The 19,630-nt window shown below is 50.3% G+C and overlaps 1 protein-coding gene across 1 annotated transcript; it reads left to right on the top strand.

The window, feature by feature from the left end:
• Positions 1-6,865: 6,865 nt before the first annotated feature.
• Positions 6,866-19,610, top strand: RFC5 (replication factor C subunit 5). The gene is made up of 11 exons (XM_075898151.2): positions 6,866-7,050; positions 9,633-9,697; positions 11,618-11,754; positions 12,310-12,389; positions 13,714-13,787; positions 14,395-14,554; positions 16,401-16,482; positions 17,694-17,823; positions 18,397-18,474; positions 19,032-19,086; positions 19,431-19,610. The coding sequence occupies exons 1-11, from the start codon at positions 6,992-6,994 to the stop codon at positions 19,525-19,527; spliced, it is 1,017 nt and encodes a 338-aa protein (XP_075754266.2). The 5' UTR covers positions 6,866-6,991; the 3' UTR covers positions 19,528-19,610.
• Positions 19,611-19,630: the final 20 nt, after the last annotated feature.

Here is a 19,630-nt window from a genome sequence, read left to right as displayed (position 1 = left end):
TATTTCAACATGCTCGCAAAAGTAGTCAAAAAAGTAGCAACAATTCGTTGCAAAGAAATTTCACACAAGTTGTGTAAAACATTTTCATTTAAGTTTGAAAACTTATGAATGGATTCCAGTTTAGAGAGAACTAGCTGGACTTACCCAGTGTTTCCCAGGAAACTGGAGGAACAAAATTTAGAAAAACAAAAGCTGGTCCTGACAGCCTCCAGCCTCACCACAGCTGCCAATGCTTGACATCTGGCCATTATGGCAGACCCCCATGCTTTTCTACTGCTGCATAAAGCAAAATCTCTGACTCAAAAAAGAGGCATTGGAATGTTGAGACTCAGAGCTATTTGAGTTGGCAAACTGAGATACAAAAGTCACAATAGAAACTATGTCTCTGTTTTCTTCCCATGTCATGAGTCTTGGAGCCATTAAAAGCGCAGTGGAATGGAGAGCCCCCAAATCACCATGGCTTGTTTCCCCACCACTGCTGGAAGCGTATGGAGGCCCCTCTTCAATAGTGCAATGTTTTGCTTCCTATCAGATGGTATTTTTGCTAATTATTCTTATAGAAGCTCATGGTTTTTTGGTAGGGAAGTAGGGGATAGGCATGCTGGGTCTGCAAATTCTCATCCAAGAGCTGAGTATAGGGATGCCTCAATCCCTGGGGCTGGCCCTACTGAATCTGAGAGATTTCAAGGCGACACCTCAAACTCTTCTCCCATTTTTTTGATGAAACTATGAGTCAACTGCCTGAGCCTGCTGACACCCCTATAGCCCCTCCTTGTGTACCACCCCCTGGACCAGCTACCCCTCCCATGGACTGCATCTCTCACCACCCCCCACTCCTCCAGGACCATCCAGTATCAAACCCAGGACCAGTGCCCAGATTTGAGGGATCCCCCCCCCCCACCTTGGATTAATTTCTCACCCACCCAGCATCATCCAGTGCTGCCCCTTGGACCAGTGCCCCTCAAAGGAGACCTCCCCTTCCTCCCCCCCACCATGGGCTTCATTTCTCACTCACTCCCTGCGGAATTGTCCAGCCCCACTTCCTTCATCCCCCTACAATCCTTCCTTCCCCCTCACTCACCCCCAATGGTCCAGCCCCACCCCTCCACAATCCTGCCCTCCCTTCACAAACAAAAGGAAGTTTTTCTTCACTCAGTGCACAGTCAGCCTGTGGAACTCCTTGCCAGAGGATGTGGTGAAGGCTAGAACTTTAACAGGGTTCAAAAAAGAGCTAGATAGATTCATGGAGGTTAGGTCCATCAATGGCTATTAGCCAGGATGGGTAGGAATAGTGTCCCTAGCCTCTGTTTGCCTGGAGGGGGATGACAGGGGAGGGATCACGTGATGATTACTTGTTGTGTTCCCTCCCTCTGGGGCATCTGGCATTGGCCACTTTTGGCAGACAGGATATTGGGCTGGACGAACCTTTGGTCTGACCCAGTATAGCCGTTCTTATGTTCTTATGATGAAAGGAAGGTTGCTGGCCAGTTCCAGGCAAAGGGGGCAGCATGACTGGCATGCAAAGCTGGAAGCAGGAACAGAGAAGAAAAGATAATATGCAAGGGGGAGTTAAGTAAAAGCCAAGTTCAGAACCATCATGTATATTACAATATATTTTACAACTGAAATCTATATCCACTCAATGCTCTTTGGAATACCCTAGTGGCACTTCAGTGTGGTCATCTGTTAATTACAATGGGTTCTCAGGAAAATTAATTAGATTTGCTGAGTTCTGATTGGAATGATTGCTTTTCCCTACATGTTTTTAAAGAAATAGCTTGTTTTGGAGAAGTACATTATCTTAATATAATTGTGTCATTTCACCCAAATCATATTACACTGAGATATTATGTGACCTACAACCTGTTTCAAACCTTCATGAGCTGTGGGGGTGGAAAAACCTTTAATGTTAAATATCAGGCTCCAGTGCCAATGATAACAAATATACATTGGAGGCAGATACAGTGCAATAGCACTAAGCCTATCATTACAGAAGATTTAATAATGGGAAAAATTGTTTGTGCCCTTTTTTGCTTTTTTTCATTGTATTTTATTTTTGAAGATTGAAACTCCTTTCTTGCATATTCCATTTTTCCTAAGAGACTATGACCTGCTGGGATGTTGGCATATGTATAACATTAGAGGCACCAAGCAAGAAAATTGATTAATAAAAAGGAATATTTTATTGAAATTGTTTTGAACTCTGGGATGCTTTATGGTTGTTTTTTAACACCTTTAACACACATTTGAGAGCAAAACCTCTTTTTTTTGTTAATAATTCAGTTTGTCCACCAATACAACTAAGGCTAAGAAACTCCAGAGCCCACATCTCTAAATGACTGGAGTCCACCAGCAAAAACAGGAAAAATTAAAACAAAAAATCAGAAATGTCAAGTTTTAAATTAATAAAAAAAAAGATTATTTTCAATAAAAAGGAAATTCATATGCTAAGTCTTCAGGCCTCCATTATACATCACACAGAAGAAAGGGGCATATTATTTTTTTCTGCTTTGTGCTCTACGTGCTGTTTGATTTACATTTGGAACTGTGCATTGTTTGTGATCATGATTTAAAACACTTAAAGTTTCATAGTCTCCCATTCTTAGACAAACTAAGTGACTCACTCCGCTCTTTCCATTCTCCTTTCATTATGCTAAAGATTTAAGGATAACCTCTCATCACACTAAAATGTTTTATAAGAGATCTAACACAATCTTGCTTTTTGCAAGATTGGAGTACACTGATTTCTCCATATACCGGCATGCCAATATCGTCCCATTCAATATTCCTTCCAGCTTAAGCAGATGATGAGTTCCAAATATGTACGTGTGGATAATGTTTCGTGACTAACAAAAATATGCCACTCAGGACACTTATAACTTTGAATTAAATAACTGGGGATGTGTTCAAGATAATCCTTTTACCTATTGCTCCCTGTCTCCAAAAAGTGAAGTTTTATTCAAATTATTTCAAAAGCAAGAGCTCTTAACAGTTTTTTTTTCAGTGTTACAAAAGGCAATTTAACCAATTAAGGCTCACAACTGGATCCCAAGGGCCTGCAAAGCCCCATGGGTAATTCCCAGGGGCGCTAGAGCAATTTTTATAAATAGGGTACTGACGATGGAAACCACATATTTGGTATTATTACTTCAAAACAGGGAGTGCAGGAGTACCTCTAGTTCCAGCACACCGGTAATTCCCCCTGAGCCGGTGCCTGCACGCCATGTGATGGGAGCTCACTGCAAGACTGGGGCAAAGTATTTCTAGGGGTCCAGACGCTAAGAGGAGGAAAATCAGCATAGTTTCCAACATTTCCTGTTCTGGTGACAGGGCCGTCCTTAGGGTGGGGGAAACAGAGCAGTGGCTGGTCCATAGGGTGCGGGGCTACACTCAGGGCTGCAGGGGCAGGAGCAGTGTAAGGAGGCGTAAGTGTGGGAACTCAGGGGCGCTGCAGCACCCCCACCTTTACGTGGATTCCTCGCTGCTGCCAACCCCACATCCCGGGTCCGGCTGCTATCCAGGGCTCCACCACTTGCCCTGAACCTCAGCTTCCAGCCCTGTCTGGGTCCCTGCACCGTGAAGTGGAGTGGATAACCACGGACTGAGCACAGCCCGGGGTGGAGGATGGCTGCTGGCATCAGCACTGCCCAGCACCTTGTGGTCCCCTTTTGCAGTGGTGGCCTTAGGCCAGTGGTTCTCAAACTGTGGTCCTTGGACCACCACCTTCCAGGTAGTCCGCAGCTCAAGCTCAGCCCCCTCCTTCCCCCCACTTCCTGCCTCCCTCCTTCTCCCTGCAGCAGGAAGCTTGCACTGGCTCTCCAGCCTCGTGCTCTCACTCCCACCAGCAAGGTTGGTGCATCACTGCTGAGTTTCCTCTGTGGTGGACGGGAAGCCCTGAGCCTCCCTGCCAGATTATGGGGAAGAAGTGGAGCCGGAAGCAGCTCTGTGCACTGACACTCTCCCTCCCACTTCTTCAGCTGGGGAAACAGCAGTGCACAGCCCCTCTGCCTGCAGGCTTTCTCTGCTGCTCCAATTGGCCGGATTGACTGGGAGCAGCATGGCGCACAAAAGCAAACAAGTGCTCTTTCTTCCCCTCATGCCCAGATCCTGCATTCTCACCCTGCTTCTGCACCGCTCCCCACTGAGACCCCGTATTACCAGGCCACTCCTGCACCCTTCTCCCTGGCCAGACACCCGACCACCAGCCTTCTCCTGCACCCTCTCCCCTGGTTAGACACCCTTCTCCCCCACCCTACTCCTGCATGCTCCCTTGCTCTTGCACTCTACCCCTGGCCAGACACCCTCAACCCGCTCAAGCACCCTCTCTTGCTCCTGCAACCTTCCTCCTGGCCAGACGCCCAGCCCATGGTAATCCCTGAACTGCAGTCTTCCCTGTCCCTCTCCTTGACCCCATGGGGCTGAAACCCCACAGGAGTGAGGTGTCCCAGTTGGGGGCCACATCAGTGAGGGCTGGGGGGTTTTGGATGGATTTGTTTTGCTTTTCACTTGTGTGGTCTCCAACTGATTTTTCTGTGGGTTAGAGGCCTCTGAGCCAAAAACAGTTCCTCACCCCTGCCAAAACATTGAAACCTTTTGTGTTGAACATAAAGTAATACTTCAGAGGGGTAGCCAAGTAGTCTGTAACAGGAAAAACTTTTAAAACAACAAGTAGTCTAGTAGCACTTTATAGACTAACAAAACATGTAGATCAGGGGTCTCCAACCTTTTTAACCACAAGATCACTTTTTTAATTTAAGTGCCATGTAAAATCTACCTCAAACCCAAATAACCTTGCCCCGTTTTCTTCCAGCCCCTTCTTTGAGGCCCTACCCCTTCTTCACCCCTTCTCCGAGGCCTCACCCTCACCCTGCTCACTCCATCCCCCTTCCTCCCACATCCTCACTCTTTTTCACCGGGCTGGGGTCAGGGGTTGGGGTGAAGGTTCTGGTCTTTGGCTAAGGGATTTGGAGTGTGGGAGGGGCTTCGGGCTTAGCCCAGGGTGGGGGATTGAGGTCCAGGAGGGGTTTCAAGGTGCAAGCTCTGGGCTGGGACAGGGTTTCAGGAAGCAGGCTCTGGCTGGGCACCGTTTAATTGAGACAGCTTCCGGGTGGTGGAACAGTGGGGCAGGGCAACCGGTCCATATAGGCGAACTAGGTGGTCTCCTAGGGCACCAAGTTAAATGGGGCACCAAATGATGGCACAATATCATTGAGGGGTTTGGAGGTGGGGGCGCTGATTGCATGGTTCGCCTAGGGCGCCAGTTGCTTGCAGCTAGTCTAGGGCCGCCCCTGCAGTGGAGTTAAGGCAGTCTTACTCCAGTCCTGGCCCTACACCACTCCTGAAAGCAGCTGGCATGTACAGCAATGGCTCCATGCTGCCCCTCATCACAGGCACTGAGCCCACGGCTTCTACTGGCCACAGTTCCCCATTACTGATCAATGGGAGCTGCAGGAGTGGTGTCTGCAGGCAAGGACAGCATGTGGAGACCCCCTGCTCTCCCTTTCTCAGGAGCTGCATGGACATGCCAGCCACTTCCAGGAGCAGCAATTCCCACAGGGGTAATTACTCCAGCCATGACAGGTTAAGCATTTTAGAACTCACTCCTCAAAGAAATACATTTAAGCATAAGAGAGAAATGAAAATTATGAAATGAACAGACTAGTCAGAAACCAAAAATAAAACACTTCACAAAGAGTAACAGAAGTAACAACAACCCACATTTCTGTTAGGTTGGGAGATGTGAGTGAAGGGCAGTATGTGTTTGTGAGAATGATAGAGACACACATTGTGTGAGAGTGACAGAGATTTGCACTGCCAAGCTCCCGCCATCCCCTTCTCTCTGTGTGGAGACAGGGTACAGGAGTGGGGGGAGGAGGGACACTCTGACATCAGCACCCCCCATCCTCTCCCTCCCACATCCTGCACAGCAAGAAAGAGGCTCCCAGGGGGACAGCTCCAAGGCAGCCGGCAGGAGCAGCATAAGTGTGGGTGGAGGAGTAACTGGAGTGACAGTGCTTGATAGCTTCCTGGCCAAACCAGTCAGGATCACCTGTCAGAGGCTCCAAGCTCTACCAGTAGATCCTGATCTACTGGTTGGTGACCATTGATGTAGATGGTATCACAAGGTTGTTTTTCCTTTATAAAGTAATTCTGTAATTTATTTAAAATGAAGTTTAATAAACTAACATAAGAAAATTAAAACATTTAATTAAAACTCTTTAATAATTTAACATTTCCTTTCTTACTGGTTAAGGTTAAATCAAACCATTCTCCCTACCTCCAGCACTAGCAAAATGACTCAGGCATAATTATGTAATTAATGGCGAGTTTCCATTAGCAACTGGTGGTCCAGGGAAAGGTTTGCGTAGAAACATGTGAGGTTTGAAAACCACTGCCCTAGGTGTACATAGCAGGCACTAAAAGTGGGGCTTCCTGCCCTACAGTGCTGAGGATTCAGCATATGCCTAAGGATGGTGATTTTGTCAGGTTTTGTGTTCCTTCAAGCCCCACCTCCAGGATTCAGGCCACTCTCATTTTTTTTATTATTATTATTATTATTAACCGAACAAGCAAGCTCCTCCACCTATGGTTGCAGAGGAAAGCTGCAGAATGCTTGGGAGAATGCTGGCTTAAGCCAAGCGCAGCGCTCAGAAGGCCAAAACACTGCAGCGGTGCTGGAACTAGGGGCACTCTTGCACCCCGGGGGCCTGCAGTGGGTTCCAGCCATTGCAGCTCAGTGCAAGGGTCAGTGGCTCGCTTGCCCCGCGGGCCCAGCACCAAGGTGGCCGCGCGCTCAGCACCTGGCCCGAAAGCCACGTGCGCAGCCCCAGCGCGCGCGGGCAGCCGGGGAAGGGGAAGGGGAGGGGCGGGCAGCCGCGCGCTCTCGCGAGGCCCGGGAGCTGTTTGAGCGCGAGCCGCCGGGCTCTCCTGCTGCCCCGGGCGCGGACTGAGCGCCCCGCTGCAAAGGCGGGGAGGGGGCGCGCGCGGCCCCATGGAGTCTGCAGCCCCCAAGCAGCCGCCGCCCGCCGGGAAAAGCAGGAACCTGCCATGGTAGGAGAAGCACAGAGCCTGGGCCCAGCGGTGCCGCGCAGCTGGGGTCGGGCCCGTCCATCCCTGTCCCCCCTCCCCCGATGCATGCTAAAGGGGGGGTTGGGTCCCTGCATCCCCCCTTTTCCCGCCAATTGCACGCGGGAGCTGGCATGGGGTGTGCAGGGGAGCTGGGATCCGCGAGTCCAGCCCCCACTGTTGCATGCAAGAGCTGGCATGGGGTGTGCAGGGGAGCTGGGATCCGCGAGTCCAGCCCCCACTGTTGCATGCAAGAGCTGGCATGGGGTGTGCAGGGGAGCTGGGATCCGCGAATCCAGCCCCCACTGTTGCATGCAAGAGCTGGCATGGGGTGTGCAGGGGAGCTGGGATCCGCGAGTCCAGCCCCCACTGTTGCATGCAAGAGCTGGCATGGGGTGTGCAGGGGAGCTGGGATCCGCGAATCCAGCCCCCACTGTTGCATGCAAGAGCTGGCATGGGGTGTGCAGGGGAGCTGGGATCCGCGAATCCAGCCCCCACTGTTGCATGCAAGAGCTGGCATGGGGTGTGCAGGGGAGCTGGGATCCGCGAATCCAGCCCCCACTGTTGCATGCAAGAGCTGGCATGGGGTGTGCAGGGGAGCTGGGATCCGCGAGTCCAGCCCCCACTGTTGCATGCAAGAGCTGGCATGGGGTGTGCAGGGGAGCTGGGATCCGCGAATCCAGCCCCCACTGTTGCATGCAAGAGCTGGCATGGGGTGTGCAGGGGAGCTGGGATCCGCGAATCCAGCCCCCACTGTTGCATGCAAGAGCTGGCATGGGGTGTGCAGGGGAGCTGGGATCCGCGAGTCCAGCCCCCACTGTTGCATGCAAGAGCTGGCATGGGGTGTGCAGGGGAGCTGGGATCCGCGAGTCCAGCCCCCACTGTTGCATGCAAGAGCTGGCATGGCGTGTGCAGGGGAGCTGGGATCCGCGAGTCCAGCCCCCACTGTTGCATGCAAGAGCTGGCATGGGGTGTGCAGGGGAGCTGGGATCCGCGAATCCAGCCCCCACTGTTGCATGCAAGAGCTGGCATGGGGTGTGCAGGGGAGCTGGGATCCGCGAATCCAGCCCCCACTGTTGCATGCAAGAGCTGGCATGGTGGAGCAGCTATGGCGTGGGGTTAGCTCCCTCTCCCCGCCCCCTTGCCCTGACTGCATGGAGGGCACAGCTCAGGCTATACAGCCCTAGGTTCTCCCTTCCTGTTTGCAACTCTTGCTTGCCCTCCCTCCCCTTGTGTCTTCTAGTTACAGGCTGCAGGCAGATGCGCTGCAATGGAGTATTCATTGCAAGGGATGAAGCTCGGTAAAGTTCAGGTTGTAGGAGAGGCCTAGGATAGCAGTAACAGCCGTTCCTAAAGTCAAAATAACTCCATGCCAAAGGGTTATGCAAATTGCCCCGGACTGTCCTCTCACCAGTGCTGGCACGGGGTAGGAAGTAGGATATAGCCCGCTTTTGTCAAAAATAGTTCTCTATGTCTTGCAGCCTTAGGAAGGGTCTGCCTCTCCTCCCCTTCCCAGATCTGGGGAAGCCACTCCTTCCTGAAGTGAGAAGAAGAGATGTTGGGGAAGGAAGGGCTGGCTTCAGATTCTGAGTTGGTGTAAATTGGTTCATGCTAGTTTGTTTCTCACCTGGTCTGATCTGGTGTGCCCTCCCCTGCCATCCATCTCCCCTGAGTAAATCAACAACCAAGTCTTTTATGACTTCAAATGCCATGTTCCTCCTGGGAGGTGGATCCCTGTATGTGGGGCAATTTGTCCAAAGTCAGCTGTTCCCTAGGGATTAATAGAAATAAGGCTACCCTGCTGTGGTGGCTCAGTGTTCACTGAGCCTGGCTTGCTTTACACTCAACACAGAACATCTGTTTAATAAAACATGGTGCCCAGCCAGTCCTGTACTCAGCCACAAGAGCGCACCTCAGCTGCTCTGTTCTAGTGGGATCATTTGCAATTCCCAACTCAGTTGACTCCAGCTTCTCTGCCCACCACCCGCAATCAATCCCCAGATTAACCCTTGTAAATGCCAGTGTGAAGACCTAGGACTTGCAGAGTATTTTGCGGTTAGAAGCATGGAGTTGGATCTAGTTCCTAAGGGCAGAGTTTTTCTAATTGTATAAGGCATGACAAATCTTTGGGGCATTTAAAGATATTGCCGATGCCAAAAGAGCAGGCTAGTCTCCAAAAGGGAACTTAGTCTCCAAAAGGGAACTGCAGGTGCCTGGATTGGGTTCTCTGTGCTAGGATTCAGCCAGGGCTTGGATTTGGCAATGCCGGAACCTAAGTTTGTGCAGAAAAATTACAAGTTCAGCTCATTTTGTGAGGGTTTTTTTGTCATCTTAAGGGTCAAACAGATCCCTTTGACTTGCAACCAGAACCACAAGGCTAGGTTCTGATGTCAGCCAAATCCAGAGTAGATTGAAGGTGAGTGTTTATCTAGCCTTGTGGGTGATTGTCCAGCATGGGGAAGAGAACAGAAAAATCTCATGTCTGGGACACCTGTTTTCTACACTTGTGAAAAGCCTGAAATCTCTGCTCATCATCTGCATTTATGTTAAAATACCTTTATCTTTAGGGTGGAAAAATATCGCCCTCAGACATTGAACGACCTAATTTCCCACCAGGACATTCTGAGCACGAGTGAGTACTTAGTATTACCAGCATTTTTCTTTTGAGCCTCCTTATGGCCTTTACAGACATTAACTCCTGTGATACCTTTGGGCTTGGCAGCTATAATTTCCATTTTATAGATGGAGCCACTGAGGCAAAGGTCATCTGACTTGCCTAGGGTCACAGAGAAACTCAATGGAAGAGGTGGTAGCAGGACTTTGGCAGCAGGACTCCTGACTCCACATTATGTGACGGCAGAAGAGAAGCTGCATTATCTAATGACTGGAAACTAGCTTCTTTGCAATGGGTGGCAAGCTTGCAGAAACCAGTTAAATAGTCACTTCCTGTCATGCAGTTAGTGATGTGTTGCCATGATTTTAACCAGGGTCTCAGCATAAACCCTTTTAGGACATCCATGAGTCTTTTAGGGGGAAACTCTGGTTCTTTTATATGGGATGGTGGCCTAGACTCTGTAATGATCAGTGTGGAATTGCACAGAGAGGTGAAAGGTAGAAGATGCTACAGCTTCTTGGAATTAACCTGCTACGAGGCTGCTCTTTGCACTGGGAATGCCTTTCCTGCCTTCTGTCGTATTTTAGTCAGCTTTTTAGTGTTACTGTTGTAAGGAAAGTCAATCCAGCTTTACAGACTTGTGGAATTCCATGTATGCGGTTTTTTATGGTCCTCAAAAAGACCCATTCACATGTCCTCCTTGGTGTTAGTGGCCACAGATTTGTGACCGTGGGTACCTCAGCCAGCTGGGAGGATGAACCTGTCCACACTAGCAGTTCCCTGAAATTCCCCCAGTTTTATCCAACTCCCCAGCAATGGGCAGGTTGACCCGATTATTCAGCTGCAAGGCTTTCCTGAGGAATGTCTTTCCTTCACATTTCTGGCTAACATGACGGCTAATTAATATATCTGTCTTATACCCAGACACGTTCTAGGGCTGTGTTCTTGCTCCTCGGGGAGATTGTCCTCTTAGCTTCTTTTCCCCTTGAGGTGTTTGTGGCAGTTGCTGCACTGGCAGGCTTCCGAAAGTAAGCTAGGCAGAGAAAAGCAAGAGGCAAAAAACAAGGCCCATGCGCCCTGCTTCACTTCCCTCCATTGAGAGTTGTGTTGGGGAGGTCGGCTGGCTCTGTGGGCAGAGTGCAAGGAAAAGGGGCAGTCGGAATTGTTATAGCCAGCTTCTGAGGAGAGCAGCCCCTCTCTGGAAGAACAAACGAGGCCCATTCCTGCTTGACCCCACCACTTACTACATTCTAGCTCCCTTGGCTTCCATTTTAGGAGGCCTGAGGGAATCCCCAGTATGCACCAGTCACTACAGAGATGAACATGACCACCTCCCCTGCTGGTGGGGGATTCAGCACTTTGAACTGTGGGCACGGTCTCCTCACTAGACAGTCTCTTTGCAGGCAGCTACGCCCAGGCTGGTTGTCACCTCAGCCCCCTCTCCTGGGCAGGAAACTTAGCCTCTGTAGCTGAGGCTGGTGGCATCTGTGATGTGTTGAAATCCCATTGAGCTTGTCTTTCTTCCCTCCTCCACTCCCCCTCCCCCGCCCTGCTTCAGCCTCCTGCAGTACTGACACAGAGAGAGCCTTTTTCAGTATAATACAGACACTGAGATCAGTTAAGCTCTGGGAAGGCTTAGCCAAAGGACTTTCTGTGGATAGCTGCTTTGGTGCTCAGGGCACAGCTCTTAAGTTAGATTTCTCAAGCAGAACTTTTAAGCGTTTTGGAGCGCAAAAAAAAATGTTGTTTCAAATGTGCTGCTCTCTTGTTGTACTCTGGGGGAATCTGGCAGGTGTTGCTGGAGTTCAGAATGCAGAAGGAACTAAAGGTTAGCCCTTCAATTCAAAGAGAAAGAAGACCAACAGCTCGTCTCTTAGTGTCCCATCTAATCAGCAAGGTTTCTTTTTTTTTCTCACCTTCTGACCCATCTCTCATCAGTTCAGAAGTTCATCAGCGAAGATCGCCTGCCTCACCTTCTCTTCTATGGACCACCGGGGACGGGCAAGACCTCCACAATTCTGGCCTGTGCTAAACAGCTCTACAAAAACAAAGAATTCAACTCCATGGTTTTAGAGGTAAATCACAGTGTCCTGCTGGTGTTATTTCTCCAGCTCCCATAAACTGCTGCAGGTCTGGGGAGAGGTTAGGATTAGCCAGGGTTACAGTTTGCATCCTGGAGTGCTGCTTCACCATAAACAGATACTGCTAAAGATCAGCCTCCTTTTGCCTCTCTAGGTACTAAGACCTGCATGCATGCTGCAGTTGTAAGCCAGGGTACTCAAGAAAGTTGACCTGGTATAATCTAGATCAGTCCAAGTCCTCTGTGTGGACGCTCTTGTTTTAGTTTGAGGGGCTTGTGTCCATTTAGCTTACACTGTTCCCAAGTACTATTATTAATGACAACAATAGCATTATGTAGTTTTTAATCTAGCACTCTACATCACTAGATCTCAGTAAACTTAAGCTGTTCTTCAGCCCAAATGAGTGTTCATGCAATGGCTTGCGGTAGTTTAATTAAATCTAATTAATGGTCATGTTTCACCAGTGCAGCTTTCAGATGTAGACAAGCTCTTACTGAATAGAGGTGCGTTAATAGTGCATTTCAAATGCCAGCTCCTGCTCTCTCCTAGCTGAATGCTTCAGATGACAGAGGAATTGATGTAGTCAGAGGTCCTATCCTGAGTTTTGCCAGTACAAGGACAATCTTTAAGTAAGTACCTTAAGGGGTTTGTATCCCTCGCTTCCGAACAGGTGGTTCCTTCCTTTATTGACACTTTGCTCCTTTCTTCTCCCCGACATGTACCAAGTCACATGGAGTCCACAGAACACAAAGCATGACTCTGAAATACCACTCTTGGGCTAAAAAGAGGTGGTCAAGTTTAGGGGGGAAACACAGGAACAGAATGAGGTGGGCAGCAACTGGACAGGAGAGGTGTGGAAAGTGTTCTCTGCAGGATAGGAGAGGAGGACATACAGTCTTCTGGGAAGTAAAAAAGAAAGCTGGTGCCGTCTTTGTATGTGTTGTAACACAAAGAAGAGGAGTGTGTACCCACAGCTCCAGTATGGTATGCAGTTTTGGGCGCTTTGCTATAGACCACTGTTTCTCAACCTTTGGGGTACTCGAGAGACGTTGGGGTGGGGTTGTCAACACAACTGAAATTCGGAGAAAACTGAAGTTTTGTTTTAAGTTTTACCGCGCTTTATTATTTTTGTGCTTTTTACACCCAAAAATTTCAGTGCCTGCCTAGCTATGATTAAGTTATTTAAACAAACATGTTGCAATGGTAGAAGAAAATGTTGTTTGTCTGAAAACTAGGTACTGGGGGTACTTATACATGGTTTGTTTGGTTTTTTTGTAAGGGGGGTATTTTATAAAAAAAAAAAAAGTTGAGACACTGCTATAGATGAGCAGTTCTCAAGCCTTTGTACTGGTGATTCCCTTTCACGTAGAAAGTCTCTGAGTGCCACCTCCCCTTTTATAAATTGAAAACACTTTTTCCATCTATTTAACATCATAAATGCTGGAGGCAAAGCAGGGTTTGGGTGAGTCAAGGCCTAAGAGACTCAGGAGTAGCCCCTGAGGGATAGTGCATGCTTTTGGGGAGCCCCATCCTGGGCCTGATTATCCGAGATGAGAAAACCTCAGCTCCTGCCCAAGTCACGGGTCCTGCAGGAGCTCAGCCCCTCTGGCAGTCAGGCCCAGGAGTGTATTGAGCTGGGCACCAGCACTCACTGGCTGCTGCCAAAAAATGTGCTTGTTGTCAGCAGTGTGTGGACAGTGCTGTGAAGGGGGGAGAAGAGAGGATTATGGGTAGGCAAAGGAACGCTGCTGCAAGTCGGGAGGGAGGAGGAGCGTGTAGCGTTGGATACAGGGTTTCAGCCAAAAAAGAGACTGGTGCAAGGAGGAGTGAGTGTTTGGTAGCATGGGTCTCTCCCAAGGCCAGAGGTGGCTCAATTCCATGGCCTTCCTCCTGCTGCAGCCTAACCCGCAGCAGGCGTGACCGAAGCAGCCATCCCCTCTCTCTCTCCACTAGGAAGGGTTTTAAGCTTGTCATCCTGGATGAAGCCGACGCCATGACCCAAGATGCCCAGAATGCCCTACGGCGAGGTGAGTGGCAATTGCCTTGTGGCTGGGTACAGGAGCGGTGGCTCTGAGTAATTTGCTACGACAGGGCCCCAGCTGTGATTTCATGCCGCGCTGCCTCCCGTCCTCAGAGCCAGTTGTCTGCTCTGGCGCTTCCTGGCAACGCTGCGTTTGACACAACAGCATGTGTAAGCGCACTGTCGCAGGCCAGGTAGCTGTTGCCGACCACCCCAGTGACTGTGTTGTCTGTGCCGATGTGGGCTGTGTGCGTGACGGTGCATAGCTCAGTACCATGCTTTGGGATGAAAAGAGCAATATACGTTAGTTCCCGAAGGCAGCTGTGAGAGGAGGAATCTGCATGATAGCTTTGTGATGACCACACGGGCTCAGTGTTTCAGGCCTACTGCAAATTCCTGGAGCTCCTTCTTTAGAACGATAAACGGCTCCAGAAGGTGAACCTCTAGCTCTAGATATTCCAGGTTAGTTCATGCTGGCAGTGTAGCCTCTGCGGAGGGGAATGGTCTATGTTTCACCCCGCTTGTGCTCACTAACTCTTCTGACAGCACAGCCACAGGCTGCTGCAAATTTCTGATTGCCAGTCTCTCCTCTCCCCCCGACCCCCTCCTTGCAGTGATTGAGAAATTCACCGAGAACACCAGGTTTTGCCTGATCTGTAACTACCTCTCCAAGATCATCCCTGCCTTGCAGTCCAGATGCACACGGTTCCGGTTTGGTCCCCTGACTCCAGAGCTCATGGTTCCCAGGCTGCAGCATGTCATCGAGGAAGAGATGTGAGTGAAAAGCGCCGCAGGGGAAGGGAGTCGAGTTGGAGCTAGATGGAAATGGAATCTCTCATTGACCTGTTCGTGCACACATGGGCGACCTTAGTGCTTTGTGTAATATCCTCCCTCCCAATTTCTCTTCGCCCTCCTAATCTTCCTCTTACCTCTGGAAGTAACAGCTGGCTTTTTTTTTTCTTCTCTTCAGTTTCCACCAAACATTTCTGTCCCTGCAAAGAGCTCTGGTTTTCCTCAGTGTCTCTTTTTTCCCAAAGCCAATTGCCTTCGATCTTTGGCAACTAGTGATGCCTGCAGGTCTGTCTCTGAGCAGGTCTGTCCTTTCAGCTGCTTTGCATCTTCAAAGGCAGGTGGAGGACTATAAAGAGGAGAGGCCTGTGGAGTGCTGTTTTGGGGGTTTCCAGAGCAAACTTGGCTCAGGTCCCCTCCTACTGGTAGCCAGCTGAGCAAACCAGAGCTGGATTCTCTTCTTATCCTCATCCCTACTAATGAAGGTTCTGCAGGGCCAATTCTACCTTAAATGCACCATTGCCTGTGAGCCTGCACTGGTGCAACACAGCAGAACTGGGCTCTGCAATTGCAGTTTAATGACTGCTAATAATGGCTCACAGCTGAGTGGAAACCAGCTCACTTCCTAGCTTGTAGCTGTGTAGGCTCCTTTGGATGCCAAAAAAGCTATCTGTGTGTCCACCCAGGAAGCTTGTGCCACTAGAGAGAAGGTGCCATCCCATCAGAGTTCTGAGTATAAAGGTACTTTGCGACAAACGAACCCTGCCACTGTTTGTGGTTTAAAACCTTGTTGCTCTGGTGTGTGTAACTTCTCTTGAGCTGGGTAACCAGTCTCAGCTCAACGCAGTCCCGACTTTTGGATTTTTTGATGTAAACCTTTTGGCTTGATTGGCCACAGGAATACCAGGTGTGGTGTAGGTTGAGGCCCAAGTGCATTGGCAGAGAGGTGTGTGTGTGATGGAAGCTTGTGCAATATCTGTGTACACAACACCTGCTTCTGGTCAGTGCTTTCGCATGGCAGCTTCACCTCTACTTCGATAGGCCCCCTCCCCGGGAATACTTGCTTTCTGACTCCATAGCCTCATGGCTTTTCCCACACCGCGTGGCGTCTGCTGGTCTGACAGAGGGTTGTCCTGCATAGGCCTGCTCCTGGCAATGCGATCTGAGGAGCAGTCCCCACACTGCCTGCCTAGCTCAGACTGAGTAAATGGTTCTGAGGAGGAGTTTAAATAGCCAGCTAAATAGTTAACCAGTTAAATGACTAAAATTATCATGCTTAACTGGTGAACTGTTGGCAGGCATGGCTCTGCCTGCCCCAGCTGAGGTCAGGAGGCCTGCCGGCCCCTCTGGGCAAAGTCGGAGCAGCCACAATCCCACTAGCCTGGCTTTGCCAGCTTGCCTGGGCCAACTCGGAGTGGCCAGGACACTGCCCTGTGTCGCCAGGCCTGGAGTGCTGCCAGCCCGCCCAAGCCAAGTTGGAGCAGCCAATGTCGTGTCTCCCCCTCCCCCTCCGCTCCCAGCATCGCTGGCCAGACTCAGCCAGACCTACTCCAGCCATCTGTGATTGGCCTAATGCTTACCAGGTATCCTCTTACATCCCTACTCCTGAAGTGACAGGATCTGTCGGCTTTGCTCCCAGCAGCCTGGAAATGGGAGGGGAGAGGAGAGAAGATACCATTTTGCACAGACAGAGGGCCCCAAAACTCACGGTGCTGTGTCTATGCATTGCTTTTGTGATGTTGTCCAGACTGTTCAAATCCTGTGGTATCCCCCCGGCGGCTGTTGTGAGACTGTGTTGTGAGCTGTGCATCCTGAAATCTGTGTCTTTCAGGGTTGACGTAAGTGACGACGGGATGAAAGCACTGGTGACCCTCTCCAGTGGCGACATGCGCAGAGCACTGAATATTTTGCAGGTACGGTCCTGTGCATGGCGTTAGCTTGCTACTCTCCAGCGCAAGAGGCTGCTTCTCCGTTTTCAAGTGGCAACCATGCCATGGGTGTAGTGGCGAGACAGATGATGCATGTGTAGAATAGTTCACCAGGAATCGGGCCCATTGGTCATATACAGGCCCCTCATCTCCAGCGATAGGGGAGAGATTCAGAGCTTTTCCTCCACATACTGACCACCGGTATCTGTAGGCAGAAGCGCACTGAGGACTTAGCTTCCCAGTATGACCATGGCTGCAGCAGGAGTAGCAAGGTAGAGATGGTAGAAGTGGCGTGCTACTTGGTGTCAGCCGCAGGCAATTGGTTCACCTCCAGAACCCTCAGCTCTGCTTCCCACTGACATGTTACAGTGACTTTGGGGAGCCAGCTCTGTCTGAGGACCAGTGGCGTGAATAAAGTAGCTGCAGGAGCAGCTGGGGAACGGGGAAGGCAAACTTGTCTGTTCTGCTACTGCTTGTTTTGGGGAGCGGGAGACAGATCATGACGGATTGTACTTCCTGCTTTGTACTGACCTAGCTGTGACGTGGCACCGTGGGTGGGGTTTTACCTCTGCCTCTTGGTGACTGTGGTTCAGCGAACAAGCCAAATGGCTCTCCCACCCGCCTTCCTGGCAGCTTCCCTGCAGGCGGAGTGAAGCCACATCCCGTCCTAAAATACTGTCACCAGCCAGGGTGATTTCTAAGGGCACGTAGCGTCCCCCATGGCTTCCGCACAACCCTCGTTGCCTACCAGAGATTGCACTCATTGTCACTGAGAGAGCAGTTTCTGTTGATGATGCACAGGAGAGAACCGGATCTGGTGTGGTTGTGCACTGGGCATGGGGTTGACAGGAGGAAAAAGCCATTCTACTTGCGGAGGGCACAGCTGCAGGAGGATTGTCAGCACGCCCCTGTCCTGTACTAACTACGTTTGGGCGATGGGGCTGAAAATCACTCTGACTGGAGCCTGAGCGGTGAGACGCTGCACAGGAGAAGGGCCCCAGAACTTGGGCTACTGCCTAGGCCTGAATGTCTACACAACCATTTTTAGCCCCCCGGCCCAAGCCAGTGGTGTGGCCGTGGCATAGGGCTTCTACCCCAGTGCAGATGTGCTAAAGGTCCTGGGGCTCACAAGCCCGATTTCCCTCGCCATGTTTTGGAGCAGAGCTGCCCTATAACCTCACCTCCTCTCCTGGCAGAGCACTACCATGGCCTTCGAGAAAGTGACCGAGGACACTGTGTACACGTGCACTGGACACCCCCTGAAGTCTGACATCGCCAACATTCTCGACTGGATGCTGAACCAGGACTTCACCACCGCCTACAAAAGTATTCTTTATCGTGTCTCTTTACGCTGCCCTCAGACTAGCATGGTGAGGGGCATCCTGCCGCCCCTTTCGCCAACAATGCGCGTGGAAAAGGGAGACTTTTGCATTAAAAGGCCCGTGGCCTCTCGAGTAACTCGTGCCAAGTACATCTTTGTCTCACCCCCGGCTTGTACATGGCACATCTCACCTTCTATCCCTGGAAGTGATGCTCTGAAGTGGGACATGGGTTCCCTCTGATTAGCCTTAGTGCCTCTTTCCCCACACGGGGAAGCTCTGATTGTTTAGGATCTGCGGGCTGGTATCTCTATTGGTCCTTTCATTTTCAATGGCCGAGCACTGCCTGCTGGTGAGTTCAATGCCCGATCCTGCTGTCTTAAGTCTGTAGATTTAGAGCTGAGGGCATGTAGCATTACACATAACTGGATCTTCAGTTTGCCAACAAAAGTGCCAGTTCGTACCTTGCTCACCCCACCAAGTATCCAGCAATGGGAGGGACAGGGAACCTTTGTTTTGGCAGCACCTACTCCTTGGCTTAGAAATTCTTGGCAAGAAAATCTCTTGATTCTCTCCTCAGAAATCATGGAGCTAAAGACGCTGAAAGGTTTGGCTCTGCATGACATCCTGACAGAGATCCACTTGTTTGTGCACCGAGGTAATGCGCCTCTGGCCAGCCAACATGACATGTAGACAGCCTGTCCTAACATGCATTGCCACCCACGTAGTTTGTAGATGGTCTTACTAACCAATAGGAAACTAATCCCTCTGGTGCCCAGCTCAGGGTGAGGCAGTACCAGGTAGGGAGGTTTCTGTCCTATGGTAAGAGAAAGGCCCACCAGTAACTCCTCACCTTAGCTGGATCCATTCAGATTGCAATGGGCCAGAGGTGGGGAGAGGAACTGACAGCAAAGCTCCTGTCCGCGTGGTATATGCTGGAGACCACTGGCTCGGTTGAGTTTTTCAATTCCTGTTTGGCACTACCTGAGCCACCCTGTTTCTCTTTGTGGCTGTAAAACATTTGCTACGAGCAGAATGTGTTTTGGGTGGGGGAAGAGGCTGGCTGCTCACAGGGCTGGGCAGCCATCTTCTGTTACTGTCTTACATAGGCAGTCTCCTTCACGGGTTGGGACAGATTCACTTCTGAGCCTTCGGTGACTTGTTTTTTTTAAAACTACTGCATTTACTCAACCTGTCCTTCATCTCTCTCTGTAGTGGACTTTCCTCCTTCTGTGCGAATCCAACTACTGATCAAAATGGCAGACATCGAGTGAGTATCCCTTTGATACCTGTCGCTTTGCTTGCCCTGGCTGCTCTCTTCTCCCCTCACAAAGACGCTCGGGGTGTCCGAAGCACTCCTGGGGAAAGCTTACTATTAATACTGCACCGCTGGTTCACAAAACTATCACAAGTACAGGACTGTGCCCACTGCTGTCAGTGGCCCCTGCAGGTGTTTTAGCAGAGGTGGGAGCATAATTGTGTATTTCCAGAAACAACTAGTGATATTTGTTAAACAAGATTTTGCCCAGCTTGTGCTGGGACAGACCCAGTCATACTAGCAGTGAAGGATCTGTCCAAATGGAGTATTTACACTTGTTTTCCTTCTGGCTTTAGGCACAGACTGGCTGCCGGTACAAGTGAGAAGATTCAGCTAAGCTCCCTTATTGCTGCTTTCCAGATCACCAGGGACTTGATTGTAGCTGAAGCTTAGGTCCAGTGGCTTCCATGGAAGCACAATTTACACCCCCATCTTCCCTCTCCCTCCCAAGAAATAAAAGAATGTCCTTGTCTGAACATCATGAAGTCCAGCAGCT

This window comes from Pelodiscus sinensis, chromosome Z (genome assembly GCF_052426305.1).
Source record: "Pelodiscus sinensis isolate ZL-2025 chromosome Z, ASM5242630v1, whole genome shotgun sequence".
Taxonomy (NCBI): Eukaryota; Metazoa; Chordata; order Testudines; family Trionychidae; genus Pelodiscus; species Pelodiscus sinensis.
Note: the sequence above shows the minus strand (reverse complement) of the source record. Positions and strands in the feature narration are given on the sequence as shown.

What these genes read in the sequence shown, in the direction of transcription:
- RFC5 (XM_075898151.2), top strand. Translation starts at nt 6,992, where the DNA reads ATGGAGTCTGCAGCCCCCAAGCAGCCGCCGCCCGCCGGGAAAAGCAGG. An exon ending in AGTACAAGGACAATCTTTAA is followed by an intron (nt 12,390 to 13,713) that starts GTAAGTACCTTA and finishes TCTCTCCACTAG; the next exon opens with GAAGGGTTTTAAGCTTGTCA. An exon ending in ATCAAAATGGCAGACATCGA is followed by an intron (nt 19,087 to 19,430) that starts GTGAGTATCCCT and finishes TTCTGGCTTTAG; the next exon opens with GCACAGACTGGCTGCCGGTA.